Source organism: Mauremys mutica, chromosome 24 (assembly GCF_020497125.1).
Source record: "Mauremys mutica isolate MM-2020 ecotype Southern chromosome 24, ASM2049712v1, whole genome shotgun sequence".
NCBI lineage: Eukaryota > Metazoa > Chordata > Testudines > Geoemydidae > Mauremys > Mauremys mutica.
The window spans coordinates 16,362,541-16,390,208 of NC_059095.1; the positions used below are offsets into that span (position 1 = coordinate 16,362,541).

Sequence of the window (27,668 nt, forward strand, 5' to 3'; positions counted from 1 at the left end):
GGTCTCCAGCTCCCAGGCGCGGAGCGACAGAGCGGGATGGTGCAACGCTGCATGTGCGTTCGGCCCTGCCTTGGCCTTCACGACCAAATTCAACGTCGTCCCAAGCAGGGAGTGGCTACCGCATCCAGGGCCATGATGCTGATGGTGCTAGCCAGGGGCAAGATGAAAGACAGGATCCTGACCAGGTACCTCCACAGTGGTCCTTCTGCACTCCTTGGGCATACCACCAAGCCCAAGGTGTCCCCTCAGGTGCTTCTCGATCTGCCCATTTGGAGCCTTGGCTGTATGAGGCCACTGTGGGCTGCCCTCCCCTGGTAGTCTCGGAGGCGACTGCCCTGCCATCAGATCAGGCCCATGCCACTAGCGTGGGTGGACCTAGGGCAACTGGACCCTCCTCAACCAGACCTTCCCCAGGATCTGCTAGTCCCGGGGGTGTCCTCCTCACCCTCACGTGACGAGGCCATAGCAGGCATGTCCTCCTCTGGCCCACCGTCTATAGATCTTCGTGCACATCAGGAATTGCTACGTAGGGTGGCACAGAACATGAGCTTCCAGGTGGAGGAGGTGGTGGAAGTTGAGGATCCGGTGGTGGACATTTTATCGGCCGATGCCCCTACACGTGTAGCCCTACCTTTCATTCGGACCATCCAGGCTAATGCCAATATGATCTGGCAGTCCCCAGCGTCTATCCCTCCCACGGCCAGAGGGGTGGAGAGGAAATACATGGTGCCCTCTAAGGACTATAAATATTTGTATGTTCACCCCCAACCTTGCTCCCTCATGGTACAGTTTGTGAACGAGAGGGAGAGACACGGCCAGCAAGCGCTCGCCCCTAAGTCCAAGGACGCTAGGCACCTGGATTTATTCGGGCGCAAGATTTATTCAGCTGGTGGCCTACAGCTCAGGATAGCTAATCAGCAGGCCCTCCTGAGCTGTTATAACACCTGGAGCTTGATGGGGAAGTTCAAGGAATTGGTTCCCCAGGAGTCCAGGGAGGAATTTGCAGCCTTGCTAGAAGAGGGCAAGAAAGTGGCGAGGACATCCCTGCAGGTGTCTTTAGATGCCGCGGATTCGGCGGCTAGGACTCTAGCCTCGGGCGTGGCTATGCGCCACATTTCATGGCTACAAGCGTCCAGTCTTCCACCAGAGCTGCAGCAGACTATTCAAGACCTGCCCTTTGATGGCCAGGGGGTATTCTCAGATAAAACTGATCCCAGACTTCAGAGTCTGAAGGACAACAGGGCCATCATGCGCTTACTGGGCATGCATACCCCGGTGACGCAACGTAGGCCCTTCCGGCCCCAACCACAGCGCACCTACCCTAACCCTTGATCGTGGCAAGACTTCGCTAGAAGGTGTGGCCGTGGTAATAGGAGGAGACAATCTGGTCCTCAGTCAGGCCAGAATCAGGGCCCCCCAAAACCATCAGTGGGGCCCAAGCAAAACTTTTGAAGGTGCGCCCAAGGACGGAGCACTAGTCTCCTTGCAGGATCCTTTCCCGCCTTTCTCCAGCCGCCTCTTCTATTTCCTCCCTGTGTGGTCCCACATAATGTCAGATCGCTGGGTCCTACGCATGGTGGAAACTGGATACCATCTTCAGTTTGTCGTCACCCCCTTCCCACCCTCCCTCCCCGTCCCTCTTCAGGGACCCCTCTCACGAGCAACTCCTCTTACAGGAGGTACAGGTGCTCCTGGCTATCGGAGTGGTGGAAGAGGTCCCAAAGGATTTGAGGGGCAGGGGTTTTTACTCCCATTACTTCCTAATCCCCAAGGCAAAGGGAGGAGTACGGCCCATCCTGGACCTGCGCGGACTCAACAAATTCATGGCAAAGTTGAAGTTCCTCATGGTTTCCCTGGGGACCATTATCCCTTCCATGCTCCACAGCCCTCTCTAGTCCTGACCACGGATGCGTCATCTCTGGGCTGGGGTGCACACCTTGCGGGCCTTCGCACACAGGGTCTTTGGTCTGCACAAGAAATAACCCTACACATCAACATAAGGGAACTGAGAGCATTATGCCTGGCGTGTCAGGTATTCCGCAAACACCTTCAGGGCTGTTGTGTCACAGTCTTCACAGACAACACAACGGCCATGTTTTACATCAACAAGCAAGGTGGAGCATGGTTCTCCCTCCTCTGTCAGGAAGCCATACATCTCTGGGAATTTTGCATAGCCCACTCATTCGACCTGGTGGCGTCGTTTCTCCCAGGCATCTAGAATACCTTGGCAGATCACCTCAGCAGATCCTTCCTAACTCACGAGTGGTTGATTCACCCGGATGTTATCCATTCTGTTTTCCGGAAGTGGGGGTTTCCCCACAGAGACCTCTTTGCCTCTCGCGAGAATTGGAAGTGCCAGGTGTTCTCCTCTCTCCAGGGACGCTGCCCGGGTTCCCTGTCAGACGGCTTCCTGATACCGTGGAAAGACTACCTGCTCTATGCCTTTCCTGCGTTCCCATTGGTCCACAAGGTCCTTCTCAAATTACGCAGAGACAAGGCCCGCCTACCATCCTAGAGTATCTCTGGTCCCTGAAGCAGCACGGCCTAGTGGTCTCATCCATCAAGGTACACCTAGCAGCAATTTCAGCCTTCCACCCTGGCAAGAACGGGCGCTCAGTCTTCTCTAATCCTATGGTTAGCAGGTTCCTCAAGGGATTGGAGCGTTTGTACCCGCAAGTTCGTCATCCGGCCCCTACGTGGGACCTCAGTCTGGTCCTATCCAGGCCCCTGGGTGCCCCCTTTGAGCCGATGGCCACCTGCTCACTTCTATACCTTTCCTGGAAGACAGCTTTCCTCATCGCTATTACATTGGCGAGGCGCGTGTCGGAACTTCGAGCCCTCACAGCGGACCCACTGTATACGGTGTTCCATAAGGACAAGGTACAGCTGCGACCACACCCCGCCTTCCTCCCTAAGGTGGTGTCTGTCTTCCATGTCAACCAAGACATCTTCCTCCTGGTCTTCTTTCCAAAGCCGCATGCTTCGTGATGAGAGCAACACCTACATTCCCTAGATGTTCGTGGGGCTCTCGCCTTTTACATCAAATGAACAAAACCTTTTAGAAAGACGTCCAGGCTGTTCGTAGCGGTGGCAGACCGGATAAAGGGCCTCCCGGTCTCCTCACAGCGAATCTCTTGGATTATATATCATGCATCCATGCGTGCTATGAATTGGCTCGTGTCCCAACTACCCACCTCACTGCCCATTCTGCTTGAGCTCAAGCTTCGTCCGCCGCCTTTCTGGCTCATGTGCCCATACAGGAGATCTGTAGGGCAGTGACTTGGTCATCCGTGCACAAATTTTCTTCCCACTATGCCATAGTGCAGCAAGTCCAGGGATGATACGGCATTTGGTTCAGCGGTCCTTCACTCCGCGACATCTTAGTTGGTAAGGCTTGGGAGTCACCTAATCGGAATCGATATGAGCAAGCAGTCGAAGAAGAAAAGACAGTTACTCACCTTTGTAACTGTTGTTCTTCGAGATGTGTTGCTCATATCCATTCCAAGCCCGCCCTCCTTCCGCACTGTCGGAGTAACCAGCAAGAAGGAACTGAGGGGGCGCTGGGTCGGCAGGGGCATGTATCCGGCGCCATAAGGGCGCCACTCCAGAGGGCGCCTCAGCTGACCCACCGAGTGTTGCTAGGGTAAAAATCTTCCGACAATCGTGTACGCAGTGCGTGCACACCTAATTGGAATGCATATGAGCAACGCATCTTGAAGAACAACAGTTACAAAGGTGAGTAACCGTCTTTTCCTCCAGCTAGAACTGTAGAGGAAATTTTTAAGGAGGCTGAATTTAATTACCCAAGTTTAATTTTTCTTATGCTCATCTTCTTTTCTCACCCTTGTATGATTTTGTTGCGCTGCTAATTATATCTTAGTTGTTAGGGTTAGTGGAAATTGCTGATATTCAACATAGGTTTGCTAACATAAATTACAGCTTGGAAAGTTTTTCAGTCTGGAATTATTGGTGGTTGGTGCTTTCCTGTCTGAACCCTGATTGACAGCTCTGAACTATCTCTGGATTCTGGTGCGGGGGAGAAACTCAGGCATTCATATCAATGGGCATGCTAAGTAGGAAAAAAAAATTAGCACATGAGAGATTTTCCTTTTTTCTGTTGCTTGCAACCACTGTCTTTTTAAATGACATTGGCAGCGTCAGCAGCCACTAGCAAATTTGGTATGTATGCTTTTTATCTTGACTTAATCTGCAAAGGTTTTGGTCTAAGATATGTAGAATTCATTCTGAGGCAGTGGATATATAGCACATTCCTCTGCATAGATGTCTGATGAGTAAGTAGGGCCCTACCAAATTCACGGTCCATTTTGATCAATTTCACGGCCAGAGGGTTTTTTAATTGATCAACTTCACATTTTCAGATGTTTACATCTGAAATTTCACAGTGTTGTAACAGTTGGGGGTCCCAACTCAAAAGGTACCCAGAGGTGGGTCTGATTCCCCCCAGCCCACCCCAAGCAGCCATGCAGAGGAAGGGCAAGTCCTGTCCCTCCCAGCCCGGCAGGGACTTGCAGCTAGGGGCCCTGGCTGGGGCACTCCCAGCAGCATTGCAGAGATCAGAATTTCATGGGTAAGGGCATATTTCAGGGTCCATTACATGTTTTTCAGAGCCATGAAATTGGTAGGGCCCTACTGATGAGGCTTCCTAGTATTGATACACTTCACCGACAGAATGTAGCAGTTGAGCACTGTTTTATTTATGCTTGCTTGGGATAACCTGCATAACTCAGAAATGACAAGGACTTCAATATGTAATGTGGTCATTCATAGAATCATAGAATCTCAGGGTTGGAAGGGACCTCAGGAGGTCATCTAGTCCAACCCCCTGCTCAAAGCAGGACCAAACCAAACTAAATCATCCCAGCCAGGGCTTTGTCAAGCCTGACCTTAAAAACCTCTAAGGAAGGAGATTCCACCACCTCCCTAGGTAACCCATTCCAGTTCTTCACCACCCTACTAGTGAAAAAGTTTTTCCTAATATCCAACCTAAACCTCCCCCTCTGCAACTTGAGACCATTACTCCTTGTTCTGTCATCTTCAACCACTGAGAACAGTCTAGATCCATCCTCTTTGGAACCCCCTTTCAGGTAGTTGAAAGCAGCTATCAAATCCCCCCTCATTCTTCTCTTCTGCAGACTAAACAATCCCAGTTCCCTCAGCCTCTCCTCATAAGTCATGTTCTCCAGCCCCCTAATCATTTTTGTTGCCCTCCGCTGGACTCTCTCCAATTTATCCACATCCTTCTTGTAGTGTGGGGCCCAAAACTGGACACAGTACTCCAAATGAGGCCTCACCAGTGCTGAGTAGAGGGGAATGGATCACATCTCTCGATCTGCTGGAAATGCCCCTACTTATACAACCCAAAATGCCATTAGCCTTCTTGGCAGCAAGGGCACACGGTTGACTCATATTCAGCTTTTCGTCCACCGTAACCCCTAGGTCCTTTTCTGCAGAACTGCTGCCCAGCCATTCGGTCCCTAGTCTGTAGCAGTGCATGGGATTCTTCCATCCTAAGTGCAGGACTCTGCACTTGTCCTTGTTGAACCTCATCATATTGCTTTTGGCCCAATCCTCTAATTTGTCTAGGTCCCTCTGTATCCTATCCCTACCCTCCAGCGTATCAACTACTCCTCCCAGTTTAGTGTCATCTGCAAACTTGCTAAGGGTGCAGTCCACACCATCCTCCAGATCGTTAATGAAGATATTGAACAAAACCGGCCCCAGCACCGACCCTTGGGGCACTCCACTTGATACCGGCTGCCAACTAGACATGGAACCATTGATCACTACCCGTTGAGCCCGACCGTCTAGCCAGTTTTCTTACCGTCCATTCATCCACCTTACCGTCCATTCATCCAGCCCATACTTATTTAACTTGCTGGCAAGAATACTGTGGGAAACTCTATCAAAAGCTTTGCTAAAGTCCAGAAATAGCACATCCACTGCTTTCCCCTCATCCACAGAGCCGGTTATCTCATCATAGAAGGCAATTAGGTTAGTCAGGCATGACTTGCCCTTGGTGAATCCATGCTGACTGTTCCTGATCACTTTCCCCTCCTTTAAGTGGTTCAGAATTGATTCCTTGAGGACCTGTTCCATGATTTTTCCAGGGACTGAGGTGAGACTGACTGGCCTGTAGTTCCCTGGATCTTCCTTCTTCCCTTTTTTAAAGATGGGCACTACATTAGCTTTTTTCCAGTCATCCGGGACCTCCCCCGATCGCCATGATTTTTCAAAGATAATGGCCAATGGCTCTGCAATCTCATCGGCCAACTCCTTTAGCACCCTTGGATGCAGCGCATCCGGCCCCATGGACTTGTGCTCGTCCAGCTTTTCTAAATAGTCCCGAACTACTACTTTCCCCACAGAGAGCTGGTCACCTCCTCCCCATACCGTGCTGCAGAGTGCAGCTGTCTGGGAGCTGACCTTATCTGTGAAGACAGAGGCAAAAAAAGCATTGAGTACACTAGCTTTCTCCACATCCTCTGTCACTAGGTTCCCTCCCTCATTCAGCAAGGGGCCCACACTTTCCTTGACTTTCTTCTTGTTGCTAACATACCTGAAGAAACCCTTCTTGTTACTCCTAACATCTCCAGCTAGCTGCAACTCCAAGTGTGATTTGGCCTTCCTGATTTCACTCCTGCATGCCTGAGCAATATTTTTATGCTCCTCCCTGGTCATTTGTCCAATCTTCCACTTCTTGTAAGCTGTTTTTTTGTGTTTAAGATGAGCAAGGATTTCACTGTTAAGCCAAGCTGGTCGCCTGCCATATTTACTTTTCTTCCTACACATCGGGATGGTTTGTTCCTGCAACCTCAATAAGGATTCTTTAAAATACAGCCAGCTTTCCTCGACTCCTTTCCCCGTCATGGTATTCTCCCAGGGGACCTTGCCCATCAGTTCCCTGAGGGAGTCGAAGTCTGCTTTTCTGAAGTCCAGGGTCTCTGTTCTACTGCTCTCCTTTCTTCCTTGTATCAGGATCCTGAATTCAACCATCTCATGGTCACTGCCTCCCAGGTTCCCATCCACTATTGCTTCCTCTACTATTTCTTCCCTGTTTGTGAGCAGCAGGTCAAGAAGAGCTTTTCCCCTAGTTGGTTCCTCCAGCACTTGCACCAGGAAATTGTCCCCTACACTTTCCAGAAACTTCCTGGATTGTCTGTGCACTGCTGTATTGCTCTCCCAGCAGATATCGGGGTGATTAAAGTCACCCATGAGAACCAGGGCCTGTGATCTAGCAACTTCTGTTAGTTGCTGGAAGAAAGCCTCGTCCACCTCATCCCCCTGGTCCGGTGGTCTGTAGCAGACTCCCACCACGACATCACCCTTGTTGTTCATACTTCTAAATTTAATCCAGAGACTCTCAGGTTTTTCTGCAGTTTCATACTGGAGCTCTGAGCAGTCATACTGCTCTCTTACATACAATGCAACTCCCCCACCTTTTCTGCCCTGCCTATCCTTCCTGAACATTTTATATCCATCCATGACAGTACTCCAATCATGTGAGTTATCCCACCAAGTCTCTGTTATTCCAATTACATCATAATTCCTTGACTGTGCCAGGACTTCTAGTTCTCCCTGCTTGTTCCCCAGGCTTCTTGCATTTGTGTATAGGCACTTAAGATAACTCGCTGATTGTCCCGCTTTCTCGGTCTGAGACAGGAGTCCTCCCCTCTTGCAGTCTCCTGCTTGTGCTTCCTCCCGGAATCCCACTTCCCCACTTACCTCGGGGCTTTGGTCTCCTTCCCCCGGTGAACCTAGTTTAAAGCCCTCCTCACTAGGTTAGCCAGCCTGCTTGCAAAGATGCTCTTCCCTCTCTTCGTGAGGTGGAGCCCGTCTCTGCCTAGCAATCCTTCTTCTTGGAAGACCATCCCATGGTCAAAGAATCCAAACCCTTCTCTCCGACACCATCTGCGTAGCCATTCGTTGATTTCCACGATTCGACGGTCTCTACCCTGGCCTTTTCCTGCCACAGGGAGGATAGACGAGAACACCACTTGCGCCTCAAACTCCTTTATCCTTCTTCCCAGAGCCACGTAGTCTGCAGTGATACGCTCAAGGTCATTCTTGGCAGTATCATTGGTGCCCACGTGGAGAAGCAGGAAGGGGTAGCGATCCGAGGGCTTGATGAGTCTCGGCAGTCTCTCCGTCACATCGTGAATCCTAGCCCCTGGCAAGCAGCACACCTCTCGGTTTTCCCGGTCAGGGCGGCAGGTAGATGACTCAGTCCCCCTGAGGAGAGAGTCCCCGACCACCACCACCCTCCTCCTCCTCCTCTTGGGAGTGGTGGTCGTGGAACCCCCATCCCTAGGACGGTGCATCTCATGCCTTCCAATCAGTGGAGTCTCCTTCTGCTCTGTTCCCTCAGGTGTATCATCCACTCCACTCTCTGCACTAGTACCTGTGGAGAGAACATGAAAACGGTTGCTCACCTTCATCTGTGTTTCTGGTACACGGATGTTTCTGGTACTCTTTCCCCTTCTGGAAGTCACATGCCGCCAATTATCCTCGCTGGCCTTCTGTCCCCGCTGCGTAGCCTGCTCTGAATCTTCAGAACATTGTGCCCGCTGAAGCTGATCCTGACCTCTATCCAGGAAATCCTCATTTTCTTTTATGGAACGCAGGGTTGTTATTCGTTTCTCCAGACCTTGAATCTTCCCTTCCAAGATGGAGATCAGCTTGCACTTTGTACAGACAAAGTCGCTTCTATCCTGTGGAAGGAAGACAAACATGTTGCATCCTGTGCAGGTCACAACGGCAGATCGCTCAGCATCCATGGTCTCTTCCTTCTAAGAGCTCTCTCCAGGCGAACTCCCAGGCAAACTCCTTCTGTTTGCCTCTCTGCTGTTCACTGCTCAGCTGGTTCACAGCTGACTGCCTTTTTATAACAGTCAGGCCCAGCTGGAACAAAGCACTCCCAAATCAAACTGGTCAAACAAGCAATCAAACAATCAAGCACACAGTCAAACTGCCAAACTGCCCCCCCAACAGACACTCAGATACTCACCAGCGCAGTCCCCCTACTGCAGCACTTAGCGTACCTCTGTTCAGAGGGATCCCAGGCAAACTCCTTCTGTTTGCCTCTCTGCTGTTCGCTGCTCAGCTGGTTCGCAGCTGACTGCCTTTTTATTCAAGCCAATAAAATGTTTAGACCACACCACATTGTGTTTTCTGATCTCCCATGTGTCTGAACAGCCCTTCAAACTACAATATGTATAATATTATCATTGGAACAATAACTTTGTAAGGAAATTGTAAGGGGCATTTCCAGCAGATCGAGGGATGTGATCATTCCCCTCTACTCAGCACTGGTGAGGCCTCATTTGGAGTACTGTGTCCAGTTTTGGGCCCCACACTACAAGAAGGATGTGGATAAATTGGAGAGAGTCCAGCGGAGGGCAACAAAGTTGATTAGAGGGCTGGAGCACATGACTTATGAGGAGAGGCTGAGGGAACTGGGGATGTTTAGTCTGCAGAAGAGAAGAATGAGGGGGGATTTGATAGCTGCTTTCAACTACCTGAAAGGGGGTTCCAAAGAGGATGGATCTAGACTGTTCTCAGTGGTAGAAGATGACAGAACAAGGAGTAATGATCTCAAGTTGCAGAGGGGGAGGTTTAGGTTGGACATTAGGAAAAACTTTTTCACTAGTAGGGTGGTGAAGAACTGGAATGGGTTACCTAGGGAGGTGGTGGAATCTCCTTCCTTAGAGGTTTTTAAGGTCAGGCTTGACAAAGCCCTGGTTGGGATGGTTTAGGTGGGTTTGGTCCTGCTTTGAGCAGGGGGTTGGACTAGATACCTCCTGAGGTCCCTTCCAACCCTGAGATTCTATGATTCTATGATCCTGGAGCCTTTGAAATCAGTGGAAGGATTCCCAATGATTTAAAGGGACTCTATCAACCTGCTTATGTGTTGGTTTGCGATTACATGATTGTAAAAACCTATGTAAAACATTCTCTCCTCTTGCTGTATTGAAGATTCCCACTAAAGGGGAACTCTTTAAATCACTGGTGATAAAGGGAAAATATAAAAAGGGTCACGTGCACATACACTTGAAGAGCATCTCCTTATTTCCATCTAATTTCTTTCAGCTACAGATTTTGCAGTAGGTTCAAATTACAGCATAGCAGATTTAGATTAAATCTCAGGAAAAACTTCCTAACTGTAAGAACAGTAGGAAATGGAACAGCTTGCCTCGGAAGATTGTAGAAGCTCCTTCACTGGAGGTTCTTCTTTTCCACAGTAGGTGTGCATGCTTGCCACGTGCACTGGCACCGGAAGTTTTTCCCTCAGCAGTACCCATATGGGGAGCACTGCTGCGACTCCTGGAGTGGCGCCACTATGCTCCCTACCCCCTCAGTTCCTTCTTGCCACCAGCGATGATTCATTGGAACTACTTGCTCCAGCTTTGCTGCAGCTCATCCCAAATCTCGTCTTGTTCAGTAGTACCTGTTTCAGGTAGTCAGTTAAAAGTTCTAGTTTAGCTAGTTAGAGTTTGGGCTGGAGCATGCCCTGGGCCCCGGGATTTAAATTGTGCGAGTCTTGTAGGCATTCGATGCCCAGAAGTGACCCGCACACCGAGTGTCTCTGCTGCCTGGGCAAATCCCATATCAGCGACCGCTGTACAATCTGCAGGTCCTTCAAACCCAGGACGAAAAAAGAGAGAGACATTAGACTTCGGGCCCTTCCGATGGAGTCGTCACTGGCTCCTACCCCGGTGCTCCGAGCAGAATCAGCACTGGGCACTTAGTCGTAGGTGCGCAGCGATCCCCCGGCACCTTCCAGTGGCCGGCACTGCTCCCCGTTGAAAAAGCAGAGGAAGGCGTCATCATCTCAGAAGCGTCTAGAGAAGGCACGGGGAGAGGCTAGACCCACGTCAAGCAGCCCCGGTTCCCCCCCAGGCTCTAGACTCAGGTCAAGCGGAGCAGCCCGTTTCCGTCAACTCAGACCTCGCTGGCTGAAGTCCGGATGCCTTCAACACCGGCGGCCCTGCTGGAGGCCAAAGATGATATGATTCTGCAGGTGCCTGGGGACCTCACTCTAGAGGTAAGCCGCCCCTGGGATCTTGGCAGCTGACGCCGACTCGACGCAGATCCCAGTCAGGGAACCGCTCTCGGGCTTTTTTGTCACCCAGTGTCCTGTCAGGGCACAGCCCCCAGCCTGTGCTCCCGTTGCCCTCCTGGCTGTCTGGTAGAGTGCCGTTGGAGCTCCACACCGAGTACAGGGTATCAGGAGGACAGGCACCAACGCCACAGGCACTCCCACTCTAGGAGGAGCTACAGGAGCCGCTCCCGACACAGCCGCCGTCGCTGATCACGCTCTGACTCTCGCGCGTTGAGGCACCAAGCTTGTGACTCCCGGTGGGGATCACCAGCTCCACGTCGTCATGGATCCAGGCGTCAAAGTGTCTCAACTAGCAGCAGCTCGAGGCGGCACTGTTCCTTGACGCTGGAGCCCAGATACCGTGGCAGACGATGTGCTCGGCACCACCGCGCCTACCATTCGCACAGCACCAACAGGTCGTTGGCAACCCCGACCTCGTCCCGCATGCAGTGCCCTATGACCCAGCCTGACCAGCTGGTGCCGCTGGCGCCGCACCAGGGCCAATGGCAGGGGCCCTCGTAGCAGGGCCAGTGGTGCCAGTGGACCCTCTGGCCCCCCTTGCACATCCAGCAAGGCCCTCGGTCGATAGAGGGAGCATCGGAGGCACCGTTACCTATCCAGACCTCTGAGGAATACATCAGCGTGTCATGGCGCCTTGGTACCACAAGAGGAGTCCGACGAAGGGGAGGATCCTGTGGCACCGGCCGGCGTGCAGAGCCCGGTACCGACCCCATTCCCCCGCACTGGAGGGCAAGATCCCAGCCCTGCCCCCCCCCCCATACCACAGGAGGACTTCAGGGCCCATCAGGAGCTGTTAAAGCGAGTAGCATCCACTCTTCACCTCCAAGCTGAGGAGATGGAGGGAACCTTGGACTCGCTGTTCAATGTACTCTCATCCTCGGCACCGGGCAGAGTGGCCCTCCCGCTCCATGAAGGGGTGGCCAACATCTCTAATGCCCTCTGGCAAACACCAGCCTCTCTTGCCCCGATATCGAAACGGGCAGAGCGCAAATATTTCCTGCCCACGAAGGGGCATGAATATCTCTATACCCACCTGGCCCCCACCTCCCTAGTGGTAGAGTCTGTGAACTACAGGGAGAGACAAGGCCAACCAGGTCCCGCACCCAAAAATAAAGACTCCAAAAGGCTGGACTCGTTTGGCAGGAAGCTTTATTCGTCCACCAGCTTCCAGCTCAGGGTGGCCAACCACTAGGCCCTCCTCAGTCATTATGAGTTTAACTTGTGGGGATCACTGCTGAAATTCTAACCCTCCCTTCCGGACTGTGAAAGGAAGGATTTTAAGGTGCTGGTGGAGAAGGCTGCCGCTGCTGCAAAAGCTGCTCTGCAGGCGGCGGCGGCGGATGCGGCTGACATGGCTGCTCGGTCCATGGCCTCGGCTGTGTCCATGCGCAGGGCATCGTGGCTACTGCTGTCCGGGCTCTCCGCAGAGGCGCAGCCCGTGATGCAGGATCTTCCCTTTGACGGCAAGGACCTGTTCACAGAACAAACGGATGTGAGGCTCCATGGCATGAAGAACTCACATACCACCCTTCAAACCCTTGGGCTCTATGTTCCGCCCAAGGAAAAGGCCAAGTCGCAAGCCTCCATTCCTGCGCCTCAGCCTAGATACGAGCCCACCTATAAGAGGTCCAAAACTCAGAAAAGGCGACCTCAAAGGCAGTCTCGCTCTGCCCCGCAGCCTGGGCCCTCCAGGGGCAAGCAGCAGGGCAAGAGGCGGTTTTGACTGGTTGTGGGAGGGTACCCTGGTGACCCCTGAAAAGACCCTCCCACCAATGAAGTTGGGTTTCAGCAACCACTTGTCTGCATTCCTTACGGAATGGTCCTGAATAACATTGGACCGATGGGTCCTCAGCACCGTTTCCCAGGGTTATATGCTACAATTTGTCTCACCCCTGCCCTCCCTCCCCCTTCCCTCGGTTGGCAGGGGGGACCCGTCACATCTACCCCTGCTGCGGCAGGAAGTGAGTCAGCTCCTCAGCTTGGGAGCCGTGGAGGAGGTTCCATGGGAACTCCATGGAAAAGGGTTGTACTCCCATTACTTCCTGATCCCCAAGGTGAAAGGGGGACTCAGGCCCATCCTGGATCTGCGAGGCCTTAGTCGGTTCATGGCAAAATGCCGGTTCCGCATGGTCTCCCTGGCATGTATCATACCCTCCCTGGACCCTGGTGATTGGTATGTGACCCTGGACCTCCAGAACGCTTACTTCCATATCCACATATTCGAGGGGCACAGACACTTCCTTCATTTCCTAGTGGACAGGACCACTACCAGTTTGCGGTCCTTCCCTTTGGCCTGTCCACTGCACCCAGGGTATTCACAAAGTGTATGGCGGTAGTGGCGGCCTACCACAGACGTTGAGGGGTACAAATATTCCCCTACCTCGACGACTGGCTGCTCAAGGGCAGGTTCAGATCCATGTGGACCTGCTCTTGGCCACGTGTGTCAAACTGGGTCTTCTAGTAAATGAGGCCAAGTTGACATTGGTCCCAGTGCAGCACGTAGAATTCATAGGCGCTCTCCTGGATGCCTCCAAGGCCACAGCCTCCCTTCCCAGGGATAGGTTCCTGACCCTGAAGGGGCTTATAGCCTTGGTCACGGAGTTTCCCGTTACCACAGCCAGGGCATTCTTACAGTTCCTGGGCCACATGGTGGCGTGCACATATGTGGTCTGCCACACCAGGCTTCGGATGAGGCCCCTCCAACTCTGGTTGGCCTCAGAGTTCTCCCAGGCCCAGGACAAACTAGACAAGGTCCCCGCGGTACCGGCACTGGTGATCGCCACGCTTCAGTGGTGGTCCTGCCTGGACAATATGCTCCAGGGAATTCCCGTCCGGGACCCTACCCCGTCATTAGACCTAGTATCCGATGCGTCAGACCTGGGCTGGGGAGCCCACTTAGGGAACTCTCAGACCCAAGGGATGTGGTTGGCCGAGGAACTGTCCCTTCACATAAACATCAGGGAGCTCAGGGCGATACGATTAGCATGCGTGGCGTTCAGCTTGCAGCTGCGCAGTAAGGTGGTCAGAGTACTCACAGACAACACCGCCACGATGTTTTACATTGGCCCTCTGCCTGGAAGCCCTCAACCTCTGGGAATTTTGTATAGCCCACGACAGCTCCCTGCTGGGCGTCAACACCTGCTGGGCGTCAACAACACACAGGCCGATTGCCTGAGCAGGGTTTTCTCCTCCCAACACAAGTGGTTGCTTCATTCGGAGGTCGCTCACCAGCTGTTCTGAGCGTGGGGCTCTACCCAAGTAGACTTGTTTGCGACCAGGCAGAACCACTGTTGCCACAGGTTCTGTTCCGGGGGGGAGTGGGGAGGAACGCGATCTCCGACACCTTCCTCCTGTCATGGTCGGGCCAACTTCTTTACGCTTTTCCCCTGTTTCCCCTCATTGCCAAGGTCCTGGAGAAAGTAAAAACGGACAAAATATGTGTCCTCCTAATCGCTCCAGCTTGGTCTCGGAAGCATTGATACGGGACCCTCTTAGGCTTACTCGTGGACCCTCCCCAGCTGTTGCCACTCTGCCAGGACCTCCTCTCCCAGGACCTCCTCCACCTCAATCTGGATACTCTCCATCTGAGAGTCTGGCTGATCAATGGCTAAATGCAGAGGAGAGAGAGTGTTCGGAGGGGGTCAGGTGTGTCATCCTCGAAAGTAGGAAGCCATCCACGCGCCGGACCTACCTGGCAAAATGGTCCAGGTTCTCCAAGTGGGCGGGCAAGCGGGGTGTTTCCTTGAGTACCTTCTTTCCCTTAGAACTCAAGGCCTGGCCCCTTCCTCTGTCAGGGTGTACCTGGCAGCTATTTCAGTGTTCCATCCGCTGGTCCATGGCTGCTCGGTTTTCTCCCATGCCATCACCGGGCATTTCCTCAAAGGGCTAGACTGGTCCTTCCCTTATGCTAGAACGCCTGTCCCTCAGTGGGATCTAAACTTGGTGCTGTCCCACCTCACGGGGACCCCGTTTGAACCCCTGGCCACATGCTCGTGTTCCCACCTTTCCTGGAAGGTAGCCTTCCTTGTGGCCATCACATCAGGGTCTTGGAGCTTAGGGCCCTGACCTGCGACCCCCCTTTTACAGTCTTTCACAAAGACAAGGTTCAGCTCCGCCCGCACCCTGCATCCTTCCCAAGGTGGTCTCCGTCTTTCACATAAACCAGGACATCTTCTTACCTGTCCTCTGCCCTAAGCCACATGCTTCTAACAAGGAGTGCCACCTCCATACTCTCAATGTGCGCAGGGCACTTGCCTTTTATCTGGAGTGGACTAAGCCGTTCTGTAGGTCTTCTCAACTCTTTGTTACCTCGGCAGAGCGCATGAAGGGCCAATCGATCTCCACCCAGAGACTGTCTCAGTGGATCACATCATGCATCTGGACATGCAACAACCTACCAGGGGTTCTCGCACCACCTATCGTAAGGGCTCACTCGACAAGGGCTCAGGCCTCGTCGGCTGCCTTTCTGGCCCATGTCCCTATCCAGGACATCTGTAGGGCCGCTACCTGGTCCTCAGTACACACGTTCACATTGCACTATGTGATCCTCTCCCACGCCAGGGATGACACTGTTTTTGGTAGGGCTGTGCTCCAGCCAGGGGATCCATAAACTCCTAGCCACCTCCATCACACATAGCTTGTAATCACTCACTGTAGAATACACATGAGCAAGCACTTGAAGACAGGACAATTACCTGTTCTGTAACGCGTTCTTCGAGATGTGTTGCTCATGTCTAGCCACATCCCGCCTTCCTTCCCCACTGTTGGAGTTGGTCCCGCAAGAAGGAACTGAGGGTGGGGGGAGCGTGTGGCTCCTCTTATAGCACCATAGTGGCGCCACTCCAGGGGTCGCAACAGCGCTCCCCCTACAGGTACTGCTGAGGGAAAAACTTCCGTCACCGGTGCACATGGCGAGCATGCACACCTACTGTGGAATAGACATGAACAACACATCTCGAAGAACGCCAGTTATGGAATAGGTAACTGTCCTTTTTCAAGATGAGACTGGATAGTCATCTGTCTTGGATGGTTTAGACACAACCAATCCTGCATCTTGGCAGGGGGTTAGACTAGATGACCCTTGCAGTCTCTTCTAATCTTGTGATTCTATTATCCTGTTTAGGAGTTGGATTAGGACTTATTGACTAAACCAATCGTAAATGCATGCATTGTAAAGCAGTGTCAAAAATGCTGGAAGTCCCTGGTTTGTCTTGATTATTTGTGCCATCATGAACATCAGAATATCTATACTTGGTCAGGCAAATGGTCCATCTAGCTCAGTATCCTGTCTTCCGGCAGTGACTGGTGCCAGATGCTTCAGAGAGAATGAACAGAACAGAGCTATTATTGAGTGTTCCATCCCAATATCCAGTCCAGCTTTTGTCAGTCAGAGGTTTAGGGACACCCAGAACACAGGATTGCATCCCTGGCCATCTTGGCTAAGAGTTGTCGATGGACCTATCCTCCATGAACTTACCTAAATTATTTTTTGAACCCAGTTACACTTTTGACCCTCACAACATCTATTAGCAGTATGTTCTACAGTGACAGTGTGTTGTGTAAAGAAGTGCTTCCTTACGTTTGTTATAAACCTACTGCTTATTAATTTCATTGGGTGACTCCTGGTTCTTGTGTTATGTGAAGGGGTAAATAATGCTTCCCTATCCACTTTCTCCACACCAGTCATGATTTTATAGACCTTTATCATATCCTCCCCCTTTAGTCCTCTTTTCTAAGATGGACTGCCCTAATACTTTTAATCTCTCCTTATATGGAAGCTGTTCCTTACCCTTGATCTTTTTTTTTTTTTTTTTTTTTTTTTTTCCAATCGCTATACTTTTTTCAATTCTAGTTGCTATGTTTTGAGATGGGCTGACCAGAACTGCATGAAGTATTCAAGGTGTGGGTGTACGATGGATTTATATAGTGGTATTATATTTTCTGTCTTATCCTTTCCTAATGGTTTCTAACCTAACATTTTGTTTGCTTTTATAACTGCTGGTGGATATTGAGTAGATGTTTTCAGAGAACTATCCATGATGACTCAAAGATCTTTTTTGAGTGGAAACAATGAATGTAGATCCCATCATTTTGTATGTATAGTTGGGATCATGTGTTCCAGCATGCATTACTTTGCATTTATCAACACTGAGTTTCATCAGCCATTGTGTTGCCTAGTCAGCCAGTTTAATGAGACCGTTTTGTAACTCTTTGCAGTCAGATTTGATTGTAACTATGTTAAGTAATTTTAGCCTGGTCTACACTACATGTTTAAACCGATTTTAGGAGCGTTAAACCGATTTAACGCCGCACCCGTCCACACTAAGAGGCCCTTTATATCGATATAAAGGGCTCTTTAAACCGGTTTCTGTACTCCTCCCCAACGAGAGGAATAGCACTAATATTGGTATTACCATGTCAGATTAGGGTTAGTGTGGCCGCAAATCGACGGTATTGGCCTCCGGGCGGTATCCCACAATGCACCACTGTGACCGCTCTGGATAGCAATCTGAACTCGGATGCAGTGGCCAGGTAGACAGGAAAAGCCCCGCGAACTTTTGAATATCATTTCCTGTTTGCCCAGCGTGGAGCTCCGATCAGCACGGGTGGCGATGCAGTCCCAAATCCAAAAAGAGCTCCAGTATGGACCGTACAGATGTGATCGCTATATGGGCAGACAAATCTGTTCTATCAGAGCTCCGTTACAGAAGATGAAATTCCAAAGCATTTTTAAAAAATCTCCAGACAGAGGCCACAGCAGGGACTCAGCGCACTGCTGCGTGACAAGCGTAACGGAAAGCCAAATAATCAAATGGACGCTCATGGAGGGAGGGAGGGGGGACTGAGGACTCAAGCTATCCCACAGTTCCTGCAGTCTCCGAAAAGCATTTGCATTCTTGGCTGAGCTCCCAATGCCTGTAGGGTAAAACACATTGTCCGGGGTGGTTCAGGGCATAGCTCGTCAATTTACCCCCCACCCACCCACCCCCAGAAGTAAAAGGGAAAAAAATCATCTCTTGACTTTTTTAAATGTCACCCTATGTCTACTGAATGCTGCTGGTAGATGCGATGCTGCGGCAGTGAACTGCAGCATCCTCTTCCCCCCTCCCTGGTGGCAGATGGTACAATATGACTGCTATCCATCGTCGTCATCAGCCTGGTGACAGACGGTACGGTGCAGAAGGACTGGTATCCGTCCTCGTCATCAGCCCATGAGTGCTCCTGGCTGGCCTCAGGTGAGGTCGGCCGGGGGCGCCTGGGTAAAAATAGGAATGACTCCCAGTCATTCCCAGTAGATGGTACAGAACGGCTGGTAACCGTCTTCATCATAGCAACTGGGGGCTGAGCTCCATCAGCCCCCGCCCTTCATGTGTAAAGAAAAGATTCTGTACTGCCTGGACTATCATAGCAGCGGGATGCTGGGCTCCTCTCCCCCACACTGCTTAATGTCCTGTCTGGACTATCATAGCAGCTGGAGCCTGCCTTCCCCTCATTTTATCTCACTAACAAGTCACTGTGTCTTATTCCTGCATTCTTTATTACTTCACCACACAAGTGGGGGGACACTGCTACGGTAGCCCAGGAAGGCTGCGGGAGGAGGGAAGCAACAGGTGGGGTTGTTGCAGGGCCACTCCCTGTGAATGGCATACAGCTCATCATTTCTGCAGGATCTGACACGGAGTGGCTGTGCTCTCTTGTTCTCTGATACACTGGTTCTCTAGTACACTTGCCCCATATTCTAGGCAGGACTGATTCTATTTTTAGATACCATAAAGGAGGGATTGAATCGGGGAGTCATTCCCATTTTTGTCTTTTGCGCCCCCGGCCGACCTCAGCCAGGGGGACCCATGACAGCAGCAGACAGTACAGTACAGAAGGACTGGTAACTGTCATCTCATTGCCAATTTACAGTGGCAGCAGACGGTACAGAACGGCTGATAACCGTCTCTGCTATCATGCAGAAGCAAATGAATGCTGCTGTGTAGCGCTGCTGTATCGCCTCTGTCAGCGGCATCCAGTACACATACGGTGACAGTGACAAAAGGCAAAACAGGCTCCATGGTTGTCATGCTATGGCGTCTGCCAGGGCAATCCAGGGAAAAAGGGCATGAAATGATTGTTGCTTTCCCAGAGGAAGGAATGACTGACGACATTTACCCAGAACCACCCGCGACAATGATTTTTGCCCCATCAGGCACTGGGATCTCAACCCAGAATTCCAAGGGGTGGGGGAGACTGCGGGAACTATGGGATAGCTACGGAATAGCTACCCACAGTGCAATGCTCCAGAAATCGATGCTAGCCTCGGACCATGGACGCACACCACCGAATTAATGTGCTTAGTGTGGCCGCGTGCACTCGACTTCATACAATCTGTTTTACTAAACCGGTTTATGTATGTAACCCCTCTGCCAGGCTGAATTGATAGCAGCAAGGGCCGGGTTCAATACATAGGGGTCCCTTCCCCACAACGTAATGCAAACCAGCTCGAGCCCCCACCCAGTGACCTGGGAAAATCTTACACACACCCCTGGGCTCCTCAAGGAGGCAATACTTCCCCTCTCGCAAGCACAGACTCTTGGTGTAACAGAAAAGGTTTAATTACATGAGATAAACAACAAGCATTAAATTGGGAAAATACCTCAACTAGAGTTCTCACAGGTCAAACTGTGAGCAAAGACCCACCCCAGCAAATTGGGCTGTGTCCTTCTCTCTGGGCTCTTGAGTCCAGCGACCCCCAAATCACCCACAGTCCCAAAAGTCCCACAATCCAAAAGTCTCTGTCCCGGGTCAGTGCAGCCCCAGAGTTCAAGAGTCTCTCTGCAGAGGTCCCCCTCCCCAGCCTGGGTAGAAAGGGGCACCCTACGTGGTTCAGGGCCAACTGCCCTGCCTCTTCGTAGGGTTCTGCTTCCACCAGCCGTCCCCGCAAACAGCTCAGCTCCGCTGGCTCTGTGGGCTGCTCCGCTCTGCCAGCTGCTCTGGTCCACCAGCTGTCCTGTGATCTGCTCCGGCCGTCCTCGCGAGCTGCTCGGGGCTGCACCCAGGGCTGCACAAACTGCTCCACTCCACTCTGCCAGCTGCTCTGCTCCACGGTATTGCTTCAGGCTCCCCCACTCATTAGCACAGTACTCAGTGCTCTCAGCTCAGCAGGTCCAGCTCTTCAGTGATTTCAGCTCTTAGTGATTCCAGCTCATAGTAGGGGAGCCCCAGTGCCAGTGAGTTCAGCTCAGTAACCTGTATCTAGATTCTTAAGGGAATCAAAAATTAACTCTGACATTCCACAGTGGAGAGAGGCATAGGTGGAACTGGTGCTTCTGGCTAACACAAGGAGCTTATAGCACCAAGTACAGATATCTGTCCCCAGCCTCTCTCCTTTCAGTGGGTTTTGGAACCCATGTCCCTTGTCTAGCAAGTGCTATTTAGTTGATAATGAAACCCTCTATCATAAGACAGTTTTGTAGTTCCTCATTTACTTAATCAGGGTGACAACATTTTGTTCCTCCTGCCCCAATAACAACAAAATTGGGGGTCCTACAGCTGTGAAAATAACCATCCCATGCTGCTTTGCGGTATGCTAAGTGGGGTGGGAGTGCCAATGCAAATAACTGAAATGCCAATGCAAACACTTGAAACTTCTTTCCGCACTCCCCATAATTTACCACCAGATGTCAGGGTGGGGCTCATCCTGACTCTGCTTACATGTAAAATCGGAATAATCCCGTAGTGTAGGCGTACCCTTTGTATCATCTGCAAACTTTGCCATCTCACTGTTTATCCCTTTTTCCAGATCATTTATGGACATGTTGAACAGCACTGGTCCCAGTACACATTCGTGGGGGTTTCCACTATTTAGCTCTCTCCGTTGTGAAAACTGACTGTTTATTCCTATGCTTTGTTTCCTAAGAGGACCTTCCCTCTTATAGACTCATAGACTCTAGGACTGGAAGGGACCTTGAGAGGTTGTCGAGTCCAGTCCCCTGCCCTCTCTTATCCCATGACTGCTTAGACTGCTTAGATTGCTTAAGTGCCTTTGGTGAGGGACCTTGTAAAAGGCTTTCTGAAAGTCGAAGTGCATTGTGTCTACTGAATAACCCTTTTCCACATGTTTGACCCCCTCAATGAACTCTAAAGATCGGCAAGGCATGATTTCCCTGTACAAAAACCAGGCTGACAGTTCCTCAACATACTGTGTTCATTTATATGTCTGATAATTCTGTTCTTTACTATAGTTTCAATAATTTGCCTGGCACTGAAGTTAGGCACGCTAGCCTGTAATTGCCAGGATTGCCTTTAGAGCCTTTTAAAAAAAAATTGGTGTAACATTAGCTATCCTCTAGTTGTCTGGGACATAGGCTCATTTAAGCAATAGGTTACATACCACAGTTAGTAGTTTTGCAACTTTGTATTTTAGTTCCTTCAGAACTCTTAGGTTCATACTACCTGGTCCTGCTGACTTACTGTTTCAGGTTTTTTCCCAAAATCTTCTCTGTTGATGCCTCAGTCTGGGACAGTTCCTCAGATTTGTTACCTAAAAAGAATGGCTTAGGTGTGGAACTTTTTCTCATCCTATGCAGTGAAGACTGATGTAAAGAATTCATTTAGCTTCTCCCCAATGTTCTTGTTGTCTTTGAGTGCTCCTTTAGCACCTCAATCATCGAATGGCCCCACTGATAGTTTGGCAGGCTTCCTGCTTCTGGTGTACGTAAAAAATAAAAAACTTTTTTTTTGCTTTTTTTTTGGTCTTTTGCTAGCCATTCATCAAATTGTTATTTTGTGGCCTACCTAGAAATTAGGTAAAAAAAGTAAAATTACTTTTACATTTGACTTGCCAGAGTTTGTTCCTTTTTAATTTCCTCCGGAGGATCTGACTTCCAATTTTTAAAGATGTCTTTTTGTCCCTATCTCCCTCTTTAACTCTGCTAGTGATTGTCGTCTTTTTTTTTTTTTTTTTTTTTAAATTTGGAGTATACATATAGCTTGAACCTCTGTTATAGTGTTTTAAAAAAGTTTCTGTGCAGCTGGCATGCATTTCCCTCTTGTGACTTTTAATTTCCATATAACTAGCCTCTTCATGTTTATGTAGTTGTGCTTTGTGAAGTTAAATGCAGCTGTAGTGGGATTCTTTGGTATTTCCCCCCTACAAGGATATGAACTTTAATTACATTATGATCGCTGTTACCAAGCAGATCAGCTGTATGCACTTCTTGGACCAGATTCTGTGTGCTACTTTGTGACTAAATCAAGAATTTCCTCTCCCTTTGTGGGTTCCAGGCCTAGTTGATCCAAGAGGCAGTCATGGAATTGCATAGTCCTCTTTCATTCTCAATGGGAAAACAGGTTATTTTCAACCATGATTGATAATATCAACTTCCAACCATTACTTTGGTCATGTTATCTTGTGATAGCATAGTTCATAAAATTAAATATCACTATCAGAAGGCTGATAAATATGGAACTGTGTATATTCAGAAATAATTACCTAGCATTCTTTCCTGAAATTTAAAGAATAAAGAGTTCTCAAATTTTACTTAAGGACAGCTATGAAGTAGATAATATCTAGTCATTGTCAGTAGTGCAGGTTTTTTTTTTAAAGTGTATTGATTTTTATTAAATGTAAAGGATGCTTGCCCTTGGAAGCTAAGATTTTGTCACGGGTATTTTTAGTAAAATGCAGGGGCAGGTCACAGGCAATAAAGAAAAATTCACAGAAGCCGTGACCAATCTGTGACAAAATGGGGATCTGCAGGTCCCCACACTGCCTGCAGTGGGGCAGGAGCTCTGAGGTCCCCAACCTGGATTGTGTATTGGAGCTCCAGAGTCCCCCGCAGCCCATGGCTTGGAGCAGTGAGGTACTCCTCCTGCCTGCAGGTCCAGGGGCCGGGAGCTCTGGGGGCCCCCACGGCAGCTGGCAGCTGTGGGGTATCCCCACTACCTGTGGCAGCTTGGAGCTCCGGGGACTGCAAGAGGCGGCAGGGGTATCCTGCAGCTCCTGGCTCCCATGTGCGGCTGTGGATTCTGCAGCTCCCAAGCCCCACAGGCTGAAGTCACAGAGGTCGCTGGAAGTCATGGATTCTGTGACTTCCATGACCTCCATGACTAAATCGTAGCCTTAATCACGGTTTCTTATACTGGTTTCAGTTTTGATCCACTACCAGTGGAGACAACTGTATAGCGCTGCATCTTGTAAAATTCTTTGAACACTTAAAAAAGCCTAATTTTGCTTTCTGTTGAGTGGTCTGTTTATTCATATTTAAGGAATTTGTGCACTAGTGGTTTAGAATAAACTCCCAAGGAGTTTACACACTTATTGTGAAGTTAGAATTTTTTGGGTTTAAACAACAAAAAATTATTTTAATTTCCTGAGCCAGTCAGACACGCAAACGTTCATCAGTTGTGGGCTTTCAAAATATAGAAATACTAGAATTGCTTTAGTCAACATTTTCATAGCTTATATCAGGTACTGTAACACTTGGGAATGTACTTTCAGATACAGCCAGTTACAAAAGATATACAAAAAATAATGTTTCCGTTCATCTTAATTACTGCACATCTGTGCTTTTTGCTTACATCCTGTTAGGTCGGAGTCTGTCTGATGTCCAGTATGTTTGAACATAATTTACTCTGTTTTTACAGTTTGAATACCAACCTGTGATAGCAGAAAGTGTCCAAACCAACAATTAAGGCATATGGGATTATCTAGAGAGGGGGTGTATTTTTTTCTATCAATCTGTGATATAAAATCTTAATTTTTCTTGTGATTGCAGAGGTCAGCAGATGCATCAAGCCCAGAAGATGGAGAAGGTAAGGAAGGAAGTGTTTTAGTTATTTTAGATTGCTAGTTGCTGTCTAATTAGAATTTTGTCTGTTTTATCTCTTAAATCCTTTATCTCTACAGAATCTGACCGTGAGGATGGGAGTTACTGTCCTCCTGTAAAACGTGAAAGAACTTCATCTTTAACACAGTTCCCTCCTTCACAGACAGGTAAAGGGTTTTCTAATTCTTTTACAGCAAGAAAATAAGGGAGAAGCTGTACACCTTGGTTTCTATCTAATTCTCCAGTCCTGCCATCATCTTCCATGCTGTGGACAGACTACCTAACGTGGAGGGCGAGCAGATCCTCTTTCCTTTATATTGTGCTGCTTTTTCCTCTGCCTTACCTCATGAACCTAAGTCTCATCCACGTCACTGCCACAACTGAAGCAAGACAGTGAGGAATGTGGGCTTAAATCCGTAAACAAAGCAGGGATATTAAACAACTTTCTTTACTCATAGATTCATAGATTAAGGCCAGGAAAGATTTTTTATGATCATCTAGTCTGACCTTTTGCATAACACAGACCATAAAATTTCACTCAGTAATTCCTGCATCAAACCCATAACTTCTGGTTCAGCTAGACAGAATCGTTTAGAAAGACATGCAATTTTGATTCAAAGAAAGTGCATCTTATTTCTAGTCTGAATTTGTCTAGCTTAAGCTTCCAACCATTGGATCTTGTTATATCTTTGTTAGATACAGTACAAACTATATCTATTGAAACCTTTTCTATTGTTCATAGACTTATCAAGCCAACCCATAACTAGTCTTAGATAAAATAAATAGTGACCTTTTTTAGTTTCTCACTGTAAAGCAAGTTTCCAGGCCTTGGATCATTATTTCTGTCACTGTGGATAACACTGTCACTCAGGCCTGTAATTGGGGCGTCATCTTTGACTCAACCCTGTCTCTTGAGCCACACTTCCAGGCAGTGTCCGAGTCTTGCTGCTTCTACTTAGCTAAAGTTTCCAAGATTCAGCCTTTTCTTTCTGACCAGACCATCAAGGCTCTTGTTCAGGCATTTTCATCTGCCTTGACTTACTAATCTTTTTTCTGGCCATGAAACCAGCCACATCATTCTATTCAAGTCTATTCAAAATGCTGCTGCTGGGTTCACCTTCCTGGTACATCACCTCCCTCTGTGCCTCTCCACCTCCTCCACAGCTTCAAACAGAATCCTTGCTTTTTAAGACTCTTCACCATTTAGTCCCACCCTTTCCTTCAGATCTATTCACTTATCAAGCTGTTGACTTTGCCATCACTGGCATGATGAAGGTGATCTTCATCACTTGCCTGTCTACTGCTCCCTCCAGCATCTACCAACTCTCTTACACTGTTCCCCATACATGGGGGGCGGCGGGGGGTAAGCGGATACACTCCCCAACACAAATGGTGAAGCTGCCTAATTTTCCCTCAAGTTGCTCCTTAACCTGTCTACTTCTGTGATGCTTCCAAATCACTGCCAGCTAGCATTAGCTAAGCAAGAGATGAGCTGAGACTTCAGGTTTTTTGCTAATTTCTTGTTCTTGTTACTCCACCCAGTGTGTATTCTCCACTGTCATGTCCTGTCTAACATCAAGCCTGTAAGTTCTTTATTTTCCGTCTGTACAGTACTTGCATGATGGGGCTCTGATCCTTGATTGGGGTTCCTAGCTTTTGCTGTAGTACAGATAATTAACAATCATGTTCTAGGTTCCCTGAAAGCCTTGGTGATAGCTGGTTAGTTTCATACAGTGTAAGGCTAGAAGGGACCATTAGACAACCTAATCTGGCCTTCTCTAGATCATAGGCCATTAAAATTCACCCAGTTGCTCCTATTCTTAGCCCTAAAACTTTATTTAGTCTAAAATATCCAGGACTCAGATGAAACAGTGAAGAGAACAAGAGAGACCAAGGTTTTCACTAATGCTTGAAGTCCCCGCAATGGCCAGATGATGATGTCCAGATGATGCTAGCAGGTGAACTATGCCTCATGCTTCGGAGGAAGTTGAAATCCTCCAAGGTCCCTGCCAGTCTGAACTGAGAGCAATTTTTTTCCCAACCCCAAATCTGGCCATCAGTATGGCCCTGAGCATGGCACACCAGCCATTCTTCTAAGAAAGAGGAAAGTGTGAACATAAGCATATAAGAGTGGCAGTACTGGATCAGACCAAAGGTCCATCCAGCCCAGTATCCTGTCTACCAACAGTGGCCAATGCCGAGTGCCCCACAGGGAGTGAACCTGACCGGTAATGATCAAGTGATCTCTCTCCTGCCATCCATCACCACCCTCTGACAAACAGAGGCTAGGGACACCATTCCTTACCCATCCTGGCTAACAGCCATTAATGAATGGCTCCATGAATTTATCCAGTTCTCTTTTAAACCCTGTTATAGTCCTAGCCATCACAACCGCATCAAGCAAGGAGTTCCACAAGTTGACTGTGCACTGTGTGAAGAAGAACTTCCTTTTATTTGTTTTAAACCTGCTGCCCATTAATTTCATTTGGTGGTCCCTAGTTCTTATATTATGGGAACAAGTAAATAACTTTTCCTTATTCACTTTGTCCACATCACTCATGATTTTATATACCTTTCTCATATCCCCCCTTGGTCTCCTCTTTTCCAAGCTGAAAAGTCCTAGCCTCTTTAATCTCTTCCCATATGGGACTTGTTCCAACCCCCGAATCATTTTAGTTGCCCTTCTCTGAACCTTTTCTAGTGCCAGTATATCTTTTTTGAGATGTGGTCTCATCTGTATGCAGTATTCAAGATGTGGGCATACCATCGATTTATATAAGGGCAATAAGATATTCTCCGTCTTACTCTCTATCCCCTTTTTAATGATTCCTAACATCCTGTTTGTTTTTTGACTGCCGCTTCACACTGCGTGGATGTCTTCATAGAAATATCCACAATGACTCCCAAGATCTTTTTCCTGATTCGTTGTAGCTAAATTAGCCCCCCATCATATTGTATATATAGTTGGGGTTATTTTTTCCAATGTGCATTACTTTACATTTATCCACATTAAATTTCATTTGCCAGTTTGTTGTGCGCTCGCTTAGTTTTGTGAGATCTTTTTGAAGTTCTTCACAGTCTTCTTTTGTCTTAACTATCTTGAGCAGTTTAGTATCATCTGCAAACTTTGCCACCTCACCGTTTACCCCTTTCTCCAGATCATTTATGAATAAGTTGAATAGGATTGGTCCTAGGACTGACCCTTGGGGAACACCCCTTTCCCCATTCTGAAAATTTACCCTTTGTTCCCTGTCTTTTAACCAGTTCTCAATCCATGAAAGGATCTTCCCTCTTATCCCATGACAACTTAATTTACGTAAGAGCCTTTGGTGAGGGACCTTGTCAAAGGCTTTATGGAAATCTAAGTACACTATGTCCACTGGATCCCCCTTGTCCACATGTTTGTTGACCCCTTCAAAGAACTCTTAATAGATTAGTAAAACATGATTTCCCTTTACAGAAACCATGTTGACTTTTGCCCAACACTTTATGTTCTTCTATGTGTCTGACAATTTTATTCTTTACTATTGTTTCAACTAATTTGCCTGGTACTGATGTTAGACTTACCAGTCTGTAATTGCTGGGATCACCACTAGAGCCCTTTTTAAATATTGGCGTTACATTAACTATCTTCCAGTCATTGGGTACAGAAGCCAATTTAAAGGACAGGTTACAAACCATAGTTAGTAGTTCTGCAATTTCACATTTGAGTT

The 27,668-nt window shown here is 48.9% G+C and overlaps 1 protein-coding gene across 3 annotated transcripts in view; it reads left to right on the forward strand.

Annotated features, from left to right (window-relative positions):
• Positions 1-27,668, forward strand: part of RANBP3 (RAN binding protein 3) — a 282,525-nt gene that overhangs the window by 100,349 nt on the left and 154,508 nt on the right. For all 3 annotated transcript variants that reach the window (XM_044998665.1, XM_044998666.1, XM_044998667.1), the window contains 2 exons: positions 23,905-23,941; positions 24,036-24,122. In XM_044998665.1, the coding sequence (XP_044854600.1) occupies positions 23,905-23,941; positions 24,036-24,122 (124 nt within the window). The remainder of the gene's footprint in view (positions 1-23,904; positions 23,942-24,035; positions 24,123-27,668) is intronic.